Below are 13502 nucleotides of genomic sequence, written 5' to 3' on the forward strand. Positions count from 1 at the left end.
CCTGGACAAAAGTCGTTCGAGATTGAGAGAGAGTTTGCCCGAGGTCTAGAGCTGTATATGAACCCGGGCGGCTTCCCCAGGCGAAGGGCTTCCCGGTCTAGCGGTCCCACATGGTGCTTGCATGGCGCGTGCATGGTGCTTCCTTAGATGCATCCGCGGGTGCGGGCGCCTGTGGGGGAAAAGGTGCCTAAAGGTGTCTTACTCTCTTTTTGCGAGTCAGAATCATCCGCTACTTACAAGTGGCGCGTAGAGAATCGAGCGAGCTGCAGATTGTTATCAGTGTCAGGGCCCTCCTGACACCCCCGCTGCTTGACAGAGCCAACGCCCGACTCGCTGCCCAGAAGCTGGTGGCCATGCAGGGACTCATAAGCGGAGCGTGGAAGGCGAGAAGGATTGTGTAAAAAGTTGCGAGCCTGTGTGAGACTTTCGGCCCGGCCATATCGCGTTTCCCAGCCCAGTCTTGCCCAGTCATGCCTGTCGTCAAACTTCCATCGTGGAAAGATCTGCCACCCGTAGAGGGCATGCCACATGGCTGCGCCTGGGGCTTATTTGACGAGGATGGCGTGCGGGACGAGATAGGCACGTTGAACCTCCTTACGCCCGAGACTGTGGTCAAGGCGAGAGAAGAGATTCAGACTGGCAAGAGTGTCGTGCTGAAGTACGTACTGGGTACCTGTACCTAACTCTGTACTCTACCCTTGGCATAAGGCTGAAGCCTGACCATAACCCCGTTGACATGCATACAATAGCTGGCCCATTGACCACGTTCATGAACCCGGATTTGGCCGCATCAAGCCAACAATAAACATCACCGACTGGCGGGCCCAAGGCTCTCCTTGGTATTCGTACGACGATGAGATTAGCATCAACACTCAGTCTGGGAGTCAATGGGATGGTCTAAGTAATACACAACCGAGGAATCCAAATTGCTAGTCTTTTCAACTCATGTCTCTTCGCCAGGACACTGGGGTCACAGTGGTACTGGATTGTACTATAATCGCGTACACCATGACGAGCTTTTGAAAACAGACCATATCGGGATTGACCGTAAGTGATGCTCGAGGCCGGTTTTTTTTTTTTTTTTTAAAAAAAAAAAAACTCTTGCAGCATTGTGTTTGACGCCCTCTCCAGACTGGAGCAAGCGCGGAGGCATCGTTGGTAGAGGCGTCTTCCTTGATTATGTTGGCTACGCAGCTCGCCACAACATTAAATATGACGCCATGACCCGGCACCGCATTACTCTGGACGTGTTGAAGGACATTGCCAGGGAAGAAAACGTCGTCTTCCGTCCCGGCGACATCCTGCTCGTCCGCTCGGGCTGGATACAATGGTACAATGCACACAGCCCGGAAGAGCGAGTGGCCAAAGTCAAGAATGGATCGGAATACGTGGGCGTGGACGGGTCGCAGGAGGTCGTCGAGTGGATCTGGGATTCTCACTTTGCTGCCGTTGGTGGTGATGCCATCGGCTTCGAAGCATGGCCACCGCAACTGCCTTGGTGTAAGTCCAATTCCCCATGCTTAGTCTTGCGTTGACACTGTCCCGCCGACTCACCCGGTCCTCCTGCTTAGGTCTGCACGACTTTACCCTTGCGCTCTGGGGAATGCCGCTGGGGGAGCTGTGGGACTTGGAGGCGTTGGCGGCCGAGTGTGAGAAACATCAAAGATGGAGCTTCTTCATGACCAGCGCTCCCCTGAATACACCAGGGGGGATTGCCAGCCCTCCTAATGCGATAGCCGTATTTTAGTAGTGTGCTGGAGGGTGTCCTTGCTCAGATAGAGGACTCTTTACGAGGTTCTGAGGACTTCGTAGGTGCTCCGCAGACTTATCCTGACAATCTGGAGGCTTTGATACCGTTAGAACAAAGAACCTTGCCTGCTTAGGGCTGGTTGTGGAGCGGGCATCGTGACATGGGTGCCCAGATGCGAAATTTGCGAGACCCATCTGCCATCTGGGGTGCCCTCGTGTCCACCCCTATTCTGAACTCTGAATTTCTCTGGTCTCCCCTCGGGCCGCCGGGGACCAAGAAAACACGATTCCTCCGAAGTGGACTTGCTGGAAAGCCTGGAGACCGAAATCCGTGGTACCGAGTACCTCGTACATGACTCAGACCTGACCGTGTAATGTCGAACGAAGCTGAGGAGGCGCCAAGGTACCTCGCACCCGAGGGAGCGGTTATCCCAGCTCGCCACACTTGGGGTTCCATCGGTCGCTTGATGCTGTTGTTGGGGATGATTTGTCGCTCCTCCTGTTTACCGTAAGTCTTCCAGTTCTCGTGCCCACTATGTCGACAGTCACGGCGCCCAAAAGACGCCTGGAACAGCTCACTGGCCAAGTTGCGCAGCCTCCCATCATCGATGACGGGACATACAAGGGAATGCCTCGGGTTGCCCGAAGGGCTGGAGATTCAGTAGGGCAGTGAGTTTTTCCGAGTTGAAGACCCCCAATACCTCTCTGAGTTGTTGCTCCCCGTACATACAGCTGCTGGTGAAAAGACGAGTTGGGTCTGACAAGAAGGGGCATCACCATGCCAGACGCGCACAGGGCAAAGTGGTCATCATCACCGGCTGCAACTCACCACTTGGCATGGGCCGGGCAACGGCTCACCAGTACGCCAGGAATGGTGCCCGCGCAGTCTACATTTGTGACTATATGGACGACTACCTGAATCTCCACGTGGAGGAGCTGAATGAACTCTACCCCGAGGTGGCCGTGTACGCTCGGAAGTTCGATGCAGGGGACGAGGACGGGGTCAAGGCTGTTGTCGCCCATGCTTTGGAGACTTATGGACGGTTAGATGTGTTTTTTGCGAACGCGGCAAACTCGGGGACGTGGAAGGAAGTCTGGAATATGGAGGTCGCCGAGTTTGAGCGAACAATCAGGACGAACTTAACGAGGTAGGTTTTGTTTTGCACATATACCAACCTACTCCCATGGGGCGAAAAGCAACAACCGCTCCAGGTCTTCAAGCCCCATCAATCTGACATATGACGAAACCTGGACACAGTGTCTTCCTCGCCATAAAACATGCTGGCCCGGCAATGCAGGTGACCAGCAAAGACAAGCCATACTCCAGCGGCTCCATCATCGCGACCTCTTCAACGGCCGGTCTTCGCTCAAATGGAGGCAGCACCGACTACAGCGCCGCAAAGGCCGCGGTCGTTAGCCTCGTGCAGACCGCCTGTTATCAATATGCGGGCCGCAATATCCGGTGCAACGCCATCGCACCAGGAATGACACACTCTGGCATGACAGAGCCGGTCTTTTATGGTCCCGCGCGAGAAAGGGGCACGCTCCATAAAGTCGGACAGCTATGTCCACTCCGGCGCGGTGCGGTGGCGGATGAAATCGCGAGAGTCGCGCTGTTCCTGGGCTCCGATGAAGCCAGTTATGTCAATGGCCAGGTATGGGCCGTGGACGGTGGGTTGAGCTCTGGCTTGCCTTATAAACTGGGCAGTATGGCATAAATCATCACTGCATGACGCCGACGCTCGCGGCCAACATGATAAAATACCCTGAGCTAGCTAAGCATCTCGTGAAATATCCAGATCGGAAGAAAACATCACCACGCTCTATGTGCACTCGTGCTTGGGATGGGAGCTCTGGAATGGCTCATCAGAGCTTCGGTCTCGAACCGAACACCGTCGCCGCGTCCCTCTTCGCCCATTCCTTCATAACTCTCCTCTGGATCTTGCCGCTGGGCAGGCGAGGCACCTCGGGGATGAATGCGACACCTCCGACAAGACGCTTGTGTTTCGACACACGAGCGTTTAGCCACTCCTGGATCTCCTTCTCGGTGACTTTGCAGCGAGACTCTTCCTTCAGCGCCACGTACGCTCTAGGCCATTCGCTGTCGTCAAAGGTAATGCCGACGACACCAGCATCGGCGATGTCGGGATGCTCGATCAGGGCCGATTCGACCTCCGCGGGCGACACCTGGAGGGCCTGGACCTTGATCAATTCCTATCGCCGGTTGAGTTAGCTGATGGTGCACGAGATCAGGAAGAGGTTGTGGTACAGTACCTTCTTTCGATCCACGATCGCCATCCATCCGTCATGGCTCATCACCATCACATCACCGCTCTTTAACCATCCGGTCTCAGGGTCGAATGTGTCCCGCGTCGCTTGTGGATTTCTCCAATATCCCAGACAGACCTGTGGGCCACGGACGTAGAGTTCTCCAGCCTCGCCTATGTTTGCCTCCCTGCCATCTTCTGTCATGATCTTCACCTCAGTGTTGGGCATGACGACTCCCACGGAGCCAGTCCGGGACTTCTCGTAGTAGGGAATCCCAGACACAGCACACGTCGTCTCAGTCATGCCCCAGCCCTGTGTGATGCGGACGTTGAATTTCTTGGACACGTTCGCTTCAAGCTCCCTCGAAACGGGCGCGGCTCCGCACAGGATCTCCTTGACGCTGCTCAGGTCGTAGTTGGCTGTCTCTGGTCTCTTGTTCAACATGATCAGAATCGGGGGAACGGTTTGCAGTCGAGTGATCTTGTGGTCCTGGATAATGCGGAGGTATTCGACGAACTCGAATTTGCTGATAATGAGCATGGGAATATGGTTGATGGTGGCCATGAGGATGGCATAGCATTGTCCATAGGCGTGATAGAGAGGCAGGAATCCCGCCCATTTCTCCGAAGGTTCGAAGTCGTAGAGAGATTTGATCTGCTTGACGTTCGAGACAACATTGAAATGAGACACGCAAACGCCCTTTGGCAATCCAGTGGTGCTGAGCGATTGTCAGCTTCACGCACAAAACATGACCGGGTCAAGCGCACGTACCCGGACGAGAAGTTGATGGCGGCAATCGTGTTCACTGCCTCATCAGGACTGAGCTTCTTCCATTGCCACCGCTCACCCTGCTCGGGTGTCCCCAGAATGACTCGCCAATCTGGAAGACCTTCAAGTGTGCCTGTCTCACGGTCCGAGAAGACATACAGTTGCAGACCCGGCACAGCTGCTTTGGCGGCGGCAGCCTTTGCCGTCGAGATCAAGGTTGGATGCACAAGCAGGACCTTCGGCTGTAAAACCGTAATTTGATATTCCAATTCTGGACATCAACCATAAGTACAATGTTCAGTTCTTCAAGGACCATGCTTCGCCAAAGCTGTACCTACCTTTCGCTGTGAATGACGGGTTGGCTCCAGAAAAAGCAGCACCAATGCCGACAATTCCAAAATATGACACCGGAATCATGATATGGTTGGGCGTGAAGAGTAAGCATCGATCTCCTGCTTCAACGCCTAACTGTTGAAGACCATGGCCAAACCGCTTCGCCAAAGCCAAGGCACTCTTTGGAGAGTTCCAGACCGACGTGTCGGCGGCATTGATCCAGAGCGGCTTATCGGACACAGGTTGATCGGCTGGGAACAGGAAATCCAGGATGCTGCATTTCTGCAAGGGCAGGGACGGGATCTTTGAGAGGAAAGGCATCTTCAGCGCAAAGAAGGGAAGAAGAAGCAAGGATCAACGTCCACCACGTTTTCCAGCGCACGAACACATTTGGAAACGAGCATGAAGGCCTATATCAAGAGGTACATACCGGCGAGCTGGCTCGACCCGCATGGCGTGGGCTGTTGCCGTCTTGGATGAACCAGTAGCCGAGACAGCATGGCACAGCATGGCACAGCATGGCACAGCATGGCAGAGCATGGCAGAGCATGGCTGGGATCAAGTGGGATCACAACAGCTTGTCTGCAGGATGCGTGCAGAACACCACCTCAGAGCAAACGACGTCGATTGCATCGAAGTCGCGGACATTCTGCGGTGGCCCGTGCTGGGAGACCACCCACCACATCTCCGCAACTTGACGAGGTTGTTTACCTCGGCCTTCCCTTCTTGGGCACTCGCAGCAACCGGTGTCCAGCTATTTGTGGGCCTGGTGCGTTGGTTCAAAACGACGAACAACAGCCTCATTCCATGTGGATTCTCACCCTCACAACTACGAAAACTCGTACTCGGTACGGCAAGACGGCATCAACACCATGGCCACCATACCAGATCACCCATCTCTGGCCCGGATCCCTCCAGGATACAGGACAAAGCTGAGCCCCAAAGCAATCGATATCATTGCGAGAGTATACGACTGGGTCGAAAATGAATGCATTCCGGCAGATCACATTGTCAAGGCTCAACTGGAGAAGAACCGGTGGGCAATGCCGCCATACATCAAAGAGTTGAGAAAGAAGGCAAAAGCAGAAGGATTGTTCAATCTCTTCCTACCGAACCACTTCAAAGAAAGCCCCGGACTCACCATCCTGGAGTACTCATGCTGCTGTGAAATTCTTGGGCGAGTTTACTGGGCTCCGATGGTAGGTGAGAAAGCGCTGGAGTGGTGCAGATATGGACTGAAGGAGAATCTAGACCCTCAACTGCCATGCTCCAGATACCGGTAACATTGAACTTCTGGCCAAGTACTGCACCGAAGAGCAGAAGAAGAAATGGATGCAGCCTCTTCTGGACGGAGACTGGTTGTCAGCCTACTCAATGACCGAGCCTGATGTTGCGGCTTCCGATGCGACCAACATTTCGTGTCGCATTCGACGTGAAGGAAACGAGTACGTGATCAACGGCCGGAAGTTGTACGGCAATTGGATCGCGAACGAGGACATCAAGTTCTACATCCTGATGGGATGCTCTGATCCAGACAATCCGGATCCTTGGAAGCGGCACTCGACCGTGATTGTGCCCAGGGATACTCCAGGGTTGAAGGCGGTTCGATACATGACAATCATGGGCTACGACTGTGCTCCCGAGGGCCATGGTGAGTATGTGTACGAAAATGTGAGGATTCCTGTGGAAAACATTATTCTGGGAGAAGGCCGAGCATTTGAAATCGCCCAGGGTCGACTTGGTCCAGGGAGAATCCATCATTGGTGAGTTGGTCTTCAAGGGCACGCATCCTGCGAACTGACGGTATTGGAGCATGCGTCTGCTAGGACAGGCTGAGCGCGCATATGAGCATGCACTCATCCGAGCTACGGATGCGAGAAAGAAGCCCCGGGGCAAACTGATTGGTGAGTTCGACAGCAACATCGAACGGCTCGCCGACATGCGAATGGAGATCGACGCTCTTCGCCTGGTTGTTCTGAATGCTGCAGAGACCATGGACCTGATGGGCAATGTGGCCGGGAGATATGCCATTGCCCAAGCGAAGATCATGGTGCCCTTAGGCGTGACCAAGATCGTTGATGAGTGCATGCAAATGTTCGCTGGGCAAGGTCTGACACAACACACGTTCCTCCCAGAAGCTGTAAGGCCCCTGGAACCCCTTCCTATCGAGAATACGTGGTTCCCCCACTCCCAACCCCTCATGGTACCCTTTGCGAGGAGCGTCTCAACTCGAGCTAATGGGGATTCGCAGTGGACATATGCCAGATTCGCTCGGATCGCCGACGGGCCAGACGCTGCCCACAAGCATCAAGTCGGCCGAGATCAGCTGAAGACTGCGGCTGAGGTCAGGTCGAAACATCTCGGGTACAAGAGGAGATACCATGAATTGGCGAGAGCGTGGGGGGTGCCTGCAACAGAACGGTTTGAGTATGTCGAGCGGATTGAGAAATTGTAGGAGAACCAGAGGTGCCTGGAGGCACCCAGGAGCAACCAGGAGGCATCGAAGAGGAAGATCCTGGGCACGATTCCTAATCGTTGTGTCACGGATACACCACACTGACCACATTGACCACATTGACCACAGCATGGAGCTGCAACAAGCACAATTGATTATCTGAGGTAGAGATGTCCAGGTACGTTGTCACTGCGAGGGGGCGTTGAATAGACGAATAATGGACTGTCACTTGGGTTGACGAGGCCCGTCAGAAAGCCCCGTCAGTACCCTGATTTCCCCCCCCCCCCACCGAGTACCCTAGAGCCATGCCGATAAGGACACCTATAAGCCCGCCCATAAGCATGCCTAGACGCCTATTACCACCCTCCCTAAAAGCATCCCCAATGCCCCAACAACCCCCAACCGTTCCCTTGTAAGTAAGGCCCCCCAAGGAGTACCTTCCCCAAGTAGGTCGCTTCGAGTCGTACTCCTTCCCATAACAGCCTAATACCACCTGACCACCCTGATAGGAACTAGTCACCTCATTCCCAAAGTGTCGAGCGACATGTTTCGCCCCGTCAAAAATTTCGCTTGCTTCGCCAGGGTGTTTTGCAGGGGCGCTTTGGGAATGGTTGGCAGTTGAAGGAGGTTGAGGCACCCCGAGGGCACCCCAAGGCGCCTTGTGAGGGAAAGGCGAGAAGGGCGAGGGTGGTGGTGGTGGTGGTGGTGGCCCCGGTGGCCCCTAGGCCGTGACGGCATGTGCCGAGGGCAACAGTCAATTGCCAAGCCTTGACAGCCCCCGCGTCCTTTGTCCTTCTTCCGACTTCTCCAGGATTCCCCCCGTGTGCTAATTCCTAGCTTCATCTAGTATCCCGTCGTCCGTACCTTCACAGCATCATCGTCGACGAGAACTTTCTGAACACTCTGAATCAATGATGGAGACCATGGCCTCCGAGGTGCTCTTGCCCATCCAGTTGGCCACAGGGCCGCCGCCATCGAGCCGCAAGCCCAAGCAGATCAGCGACAAACGACGCGACAAGAAACGGGTGGCCGACCGGCATTGTCAACGTCAGGCTCGAGCCCGAACGAAGAACAAGATCGCCGAGTTGGAGTCTCTTGTAGCACATCTAACAAGCCAGTCAGGCAACGAAGTGTGCCGAGAGCTGAGGGAGCAGCTCGAGACCGCCCGCACCGAATGCCGCTCTCTCAGACGCAAGCTCGCGACGATATATTCCCTCGCCCAGATCAACCTGGACGAAGACTCGGAGGCAACACGCCACGACGACGCTACGGAGAAGGGTATGTTGCAATGGGTGACATTGTGGCATTGTTTGAGGCGGCTAACAAAGGCTTGCTAGAAGGCGCCGACTTCTCTCCGCCCTTTTCGCTGCCCGGCCATCCCAGGTCGCCCGTGGTGGTCGTGGACGATCCCCAGGTAGATGCCCGCAGCGAACCTGGCCATCAGCCGCGCGGGCCTGTGTGTAACGTCCACGGCGAGGCTGAATTCGGCTTCCCCCTCGATGACAGCCTCAATTTAAACTTTTCGGATGCCATGTTCGATGAGCAAACCTTCAATCCGATGGGGTTAGGGGGGGTACCGCTCGAGTTGGATGAAATGTCCGGCCCCCACAACCGTAACACTCTCAGCACCACAGCCACCACGCCTTCGCCCATTCCGCTCTCGTTTCCCGAAAGTGGGTCCTCGTGCACGTGCTCTCACCACACCACCAACACCCACCCTCACAAACAGATGTGGAATTTTGTGAGCGACACGTTGCAGAATTGGAAGACTCACAACTGTTCTCGACTCAGGGACGACGAAATCCACGACGACATTGCCGTCCGCGCTGTCATCGCGGGCTGGGATGAGCCCACCCTTAGCAACTTAGGTCCCTCGTGGCGCATCTTGCGTGATGTCGACCAGAAAGTATGGGCCAATTCCCGCGACGTCGATCGTCTGGCCGTTATTTGCATCATGGATTTACTACTCCAGGTATGCTGCCACTCGAATCAATGGCCATAGGTGTGTCTGACTTCAGATAAAGTGCCACCTCAACCCTTCGGAGGAGAATATGATGAGGCTGCCTTCTTGGTACAAGGCGAGGTACTACAGCCCTCTCTCATTGTCTGATGGTGGTAACAACAGCGCTGACCAGCACGTAGGCCGTCGCAATTGGCTCAAAAACATGCCTACGCTATTGATTTTTTTGTTTGGTATGTGGCTTCCCAGCAATACTCTTCGAGGGGACAAGATGGTCTGACCTCTTCTTTGCTAGGCCGGGCATCCGCGAGCGATTCATCTATCACTATCACAAATACTGTTCCAACAAGTTCTGGGCGCTACTGGCGCAACATTTCCGCTTCGTGTGGCCATATGATCTCCGTGATTGTTATGTACATAACCGAGAGACTGGTAGATATCAACTATCAGACTTGTTCCGCCGTCACCTCAACGACCTGACATCCTTCACCTTTGCCAGAGACATGTTTGGCAACTACCCAGAATTCGGCAGCGACATCCCAAAGTACATGAAAATTCCGCAAAGCCTGGCTCTCAAGCAGCTGGACAATCAATCACAGAAACGGAACTACCAGCAGATTCCTGGAAACCAGAAGTTGATCGGATTCAGTCCTGTGCCTTCGGCGGGCGCGCAAGGACAGTGGTACCACCCGCCAGACGACCTGAGCAAAAGCATCGGCCCTGTCTTGTGGGCTCCACCGCTCCAATCCAATCAATTTTTCTAGAGCCACAGCGTACGGGACGTGGGTATATCGAACATGGATATGTGCAGGAAGCCTTTTCCGGGAAATTTGACTTCAAGCGGATGGATGGAAGGGCGTTTGCAGGGTGACATTTGAAATGATGATAATGTACGTCCCAAAAAGTCCTTCGACGTCGTTGTCGAAGAAGAACCTTCATTGTATTAAGTGCAAAATTTAACCCTTTCATCTAGGAGGACAAGGTTTACGATCTGAGGAGATGCACGTTGTGGGAGCTGCCAACCCAGTAGAAGCTTTTGGATCGAAGACTGGGAGTGATTAAAGAGGGTGTAAGGGCGTAACATGGGCGCATTTTCGGAAACAGAGGACAACGTTGAGATGTCAGACAGGGATCACACCATGTTCTCTTGTCAGAATGTTCAGGTGCTCGCTGACTTTGAACCACATCATGTTGATTGTTTTATGCCGACCTTCCTCTTTATATGAGGTGAAATGGCCCACCCAGTTGAGTTGGAAACCGACTTACGTCGCCATCACCTACCTGCATATATTTATCCCTTTCACTTCAGTTTACTTTTACTTCACATTATTCTATTTCTCTGTCGCCAAAAGATGTGCCTGCCTCTCATTTCGGCACCATGGCTTCAACAGTCAGGTTCAGCACAACTCAACACCCAACACGCCGGTCGATTTCGAGCCCGCGAAGAGCAAGTTGTTGCACAGCACATTGCGGGAGAAACCAAGGCTTATCAATGCCCACGGGTCTTTGAAGGATCGAAGATGTCGGCTGCTAGCGAAGAGGATGAGATACAGGAAGAAGACTCCGAAGTCGACAGGTGAGCCCTTGCTTTGATCACTCTTGCAAAGCTACTGACCTTTCAGTGCATATGCAAGTCCGGTCGTCAAGGTGATTGTCGGATCACCAGCACAAGTCTTTCTCATTCACAAGAATCGCTTGACAGAGGCGAGCGAGTTCTTCAGGGCTTGCCTTTCGACAGATCGAACAACGAAAGAACCAAATCATTCTTCCAGAGGACCCGTGTCGAGCCTTTAAATTTGTAGTAGAATAAACCTACAAACACGAGATCCTCGAACTTAACCATAATGACGATGCAATGTCTGCCTTACAAGCCTGGATACTTGCCGACAAGCACTGCATCCCAAATCTCCAACATGCTCTTCTGGACAACCTCAGAACCCTCTGCGGCTATCAATATATACATCCTCGATTCTTGCCAGTGGTGGCTGAGAACACGCAAGACACCATTCCTCTTCAGCAATATATTTGGATCAATTATCTCACGATTTGGTGAATTGTCGTTCTCGTCAGTACAGATCGGAGCATGACATGGACTGCCGTGGAGAAAGCGCTCAAGGACTTGCTAACCTACACAGAGATTTCTGCAAGGTTGTTCTAGGCCACGAACAATCTTCAAAGAGATAGCACTCCGCCATCAGACCTGGAAGGATGTCATTATCACGTTCACAAAGAAGGTGATATCTGTCAGAAAAAAGAAGAAGACTGACGATCGTAAAAGACGTCGAACCTCCAGCATTACCTCAAAAAGGGCGCGGCAAAAGACACAAGGCATGAGGCAAATGGACTAAATCAACATATCGGATGCCCTGATAGACAAACAGCCTCCTGCCTTGACAAAAAAGGCTATATGACAGGAAGACAGGATATGCAAGGGTCTGGCCCATCTGGCTGATCTTGAATTGTGAAGATTCAGGAGCTGCGCTACAACCACAATCGTGACCGTCTACTCTGTCCCTGCAGTCATTGCCCATGCTGGAAAGCCCTACCCAGTTCTATTCGGGGTCAACAATCTTGGCTGCACTTTTCAACTGCAATTTGGACGACCTTGAGAGCAAACAATGAGTGCGATAATCGGGGTTCTTGTTTCACGCGCGTCCATCACTGCCAATAAGATCTCGAACAAGGTGAAAGTGGTATCAAGAGACATCGAAATATCTGCCTGGTGCTGTTCAGCAACAATATGATCGCACCGGCTGTTCTGATCCCTTCGGCGGCGCCGTGGCACAACGCTGTAATTGACGAGGCTGGGCTTGGGCAACTTTGAAAAAGGGGGCCAGCCAAAGAGCAGCAAAAACAGCAGAACATCTCAAGCTTGTTTTTGTTTACTTTCCATGAATTACATGCTCTGTTTCGAAAGGTAGCATCGACTTGATGGAAACCCCGGTGCTCGTCCGGTGCCACCTGACGAATCAGCCCATTCTTCGTGCATTTGGCCTGCTGTCTCTTCTCTCCTCGTACCGACGAGTTTGCCAGAGCGTTCACGTCAGAACGGCGCCAGAGCAGGTAGGTGGCTTGGTTGGAGGCTGGGAGCACTGGTCACTTACTCAGCGTCTTCCCCGGCACGATTCCACAAGCGAACGAGGTACCTGAGTTCATTCTATTTGTTATTTGCTTTTCTCATTCATCTGGATCTCTGTACATGTTTGTCCCCCTATTTCGTGCGTCAATCACCCTTGTGGAAATAAGTTTTGCAGCAACTCGAATTCGCTCCTGCACATGCGTGACTGCTTTGTCTTTACCTCGAACAACATCCTCCAGGCTATGAGGACCTGAAACCGGTAGGCCGGGAAAATTATCGAATTCAAGAAGACTCCGCCTCTGACATGGATCACCAGGCTGAAAGGTAGAACACCCCTTTGCAACATCGAGTGGATGGTTCTAACTCTGATCCTCACGCACAGTTTTTGTCTATCTCCTGTTGTGGAAATCATTGTCGGCGAGTAAGAAACAAGCTACCGAGTCAATCGAGATCTCCTGCCTCGAGAGTCCCCATTCTTTGCCGTCTGCCCCAACAACGGTACGATCGAAGCGCAGCAGAAGGTGGTTGACCTCCCAGAATACCCCTGTCAGGGATTTGACTTGGCTGCCGATTGGAGGTACTTCAAGTAGATGAGGAAGATCAAATATTCCCACGTCTGAAGGCCTATATCTCGGCCGAGAAATACTGCATGGAAAAGTTGCAGAACGCCATTTGTCGATGAGTCGACGGACTATTGGAGGTCCCACATCCTGTACCCTTGGTCCATAGCCTGGGTGATTGGACATCTGCACGACAAGAACATGCTTCACAAAGTCATGACGGACTCATTCGTGCTCAACCCTCTGCAAAGGCTGGATCCCCTGAGAAGCTACGACAACGAACATCGGTAGCAACAAACGAGCCCGACTTGCCAGATCATTCATTCCCTA

The 13502-nt window shown here is 53.2% G+C and overlaps 6 protein-coding genes across 6 annotated transcripts; 5 read left to right on the forward strand and 1 right to left on the reverse strand.

Moving 5' to 3' along the window:
* Nucleotides 1–470: 470 nt before the first annotated feature.
* On the forward strand, nt 471–1747 carry A1O5_03144 (uncharacterized protein; the record flags this gene model as incomplete). Its single annotated transcript, XM_007743757.1, has 5 exons — nt 471–658; nt 750–901; nt 961–1047; nt 1132–1500; nt 1572–1747. 5 exons carry the CDS (start codon nt 471–473, stop codon nt 1745–1747), a joined length of 972 nt encoding a protein of 323 aa, XP_007741947.1.
* A 537-nt stretch (nt 1748–2284) lies between these two features.
* On the forward strand, nt 2285–3467 carry A1O5_03145 (3-oxoacyl-[acyl-carrier protein] reductase; the record flags this gene model as incomplete). Its single annotated transcript, XM_007743758.1, has 3 exons — nt 2285–2410; nt 2482–2897; nt 3008–3467. 3 exons carry the CDS (start codon nt 2285–2287, stop codon nt 3465–3467), a joined length of 1002 nt encoding a protein of 333 aa, XP_007741948.1.
* A 148-nt stretch (nt 3468–3615) lies between these two features.
* On the reverse strand, nt 3616–5439 carry A1O5_03146 (uncharacterized protein; the record flags this gene model as incomplete). The annotated part of the gene is made up of 4 exons (XM_007743759.1): nt 3616–3963; nt 4024–4735; nt 4789–5056; nt 5124–5439. 4 exons carry the CDS (start codon nt 5437–5439, stop codon nt 3616–3618), a joined length of 1644 nt encoding a protein of 547 aa, XP_007741949.1.
* Nucleotides 5440–5990: 551 nt separating this feature from the next.
* On the forward strand, nt 5991–7573 carry A1O5_03147 (uncharacterized protein; the record flags this gene model as incomplete). Its single annotated transcript, XM_007743760.1, has 4 exons — nt 5991–6317; nt 6370–6881; nt 6931–7258; nt 7370–7573. The coding sequence occupies 4 exons, from the start codon at nt 5991–5993 to the stop codon at nt 7571–7573; spliced, it is 1371 nt and encodes a 456-aa protein (XP_007741950.1).
* Nucleotides 7574–8496: 923 nt separating this feature from the next.
* On the forward strand, nt 8497–10297 carry A1O5_03148 (uncharacterized protein; the record flags this gene model as incomplete). Its single annotated transcript, XM_007743761.1, has 5 exons — nt 8497–8851; nt 8911–9545; nt 9598–9656; nt 9716–9766; nt 9829–10297. The coding sequence occupies 5 exons, from the start codon at nt 8497–8499 to the stop codon at nt 10295–10297; spliced, it is 1569 nt and encodes a 522-aa protein (XP_007741951.1).
* Nucleotides 10298–11053: 756 nt separating this feature from the next.
* A1O5_03149 (uncharacterized protein) lies at nt 11054–11327 on the forward strand (the record flags this gene model as incomplete). Its single annotated transcript, XM_007743762.1, has 2 exons — nt 11054–11109; nt 11156–11327. 2 exons carry the CDS (start codon nt 11054–11056, stop codon nt 11325–11327), a joined length of 228 nt encoding a protein of 75 aa, XP_007741952.1.
* Between the last annotated feature and the right edge of the window lie 2175 nt (nt 11328–13502).

This window comes from Cladophialophora psammophila, assembly GCF_000585535.1.
Source record: "Cladophialophora psammophila CBS 110553 chromosome Unknown aczJe-supercont1.4, whole genome shotgun sequence".
Taxonomy (NCBI): domain Eukaryota; kingdom Fungi; phylum Ascomycota; class Eurotiomycetes; order Chaetothyriales; family Herpotrichiellaceae; genus Cladophialophora; species Cladophialophora psammophila.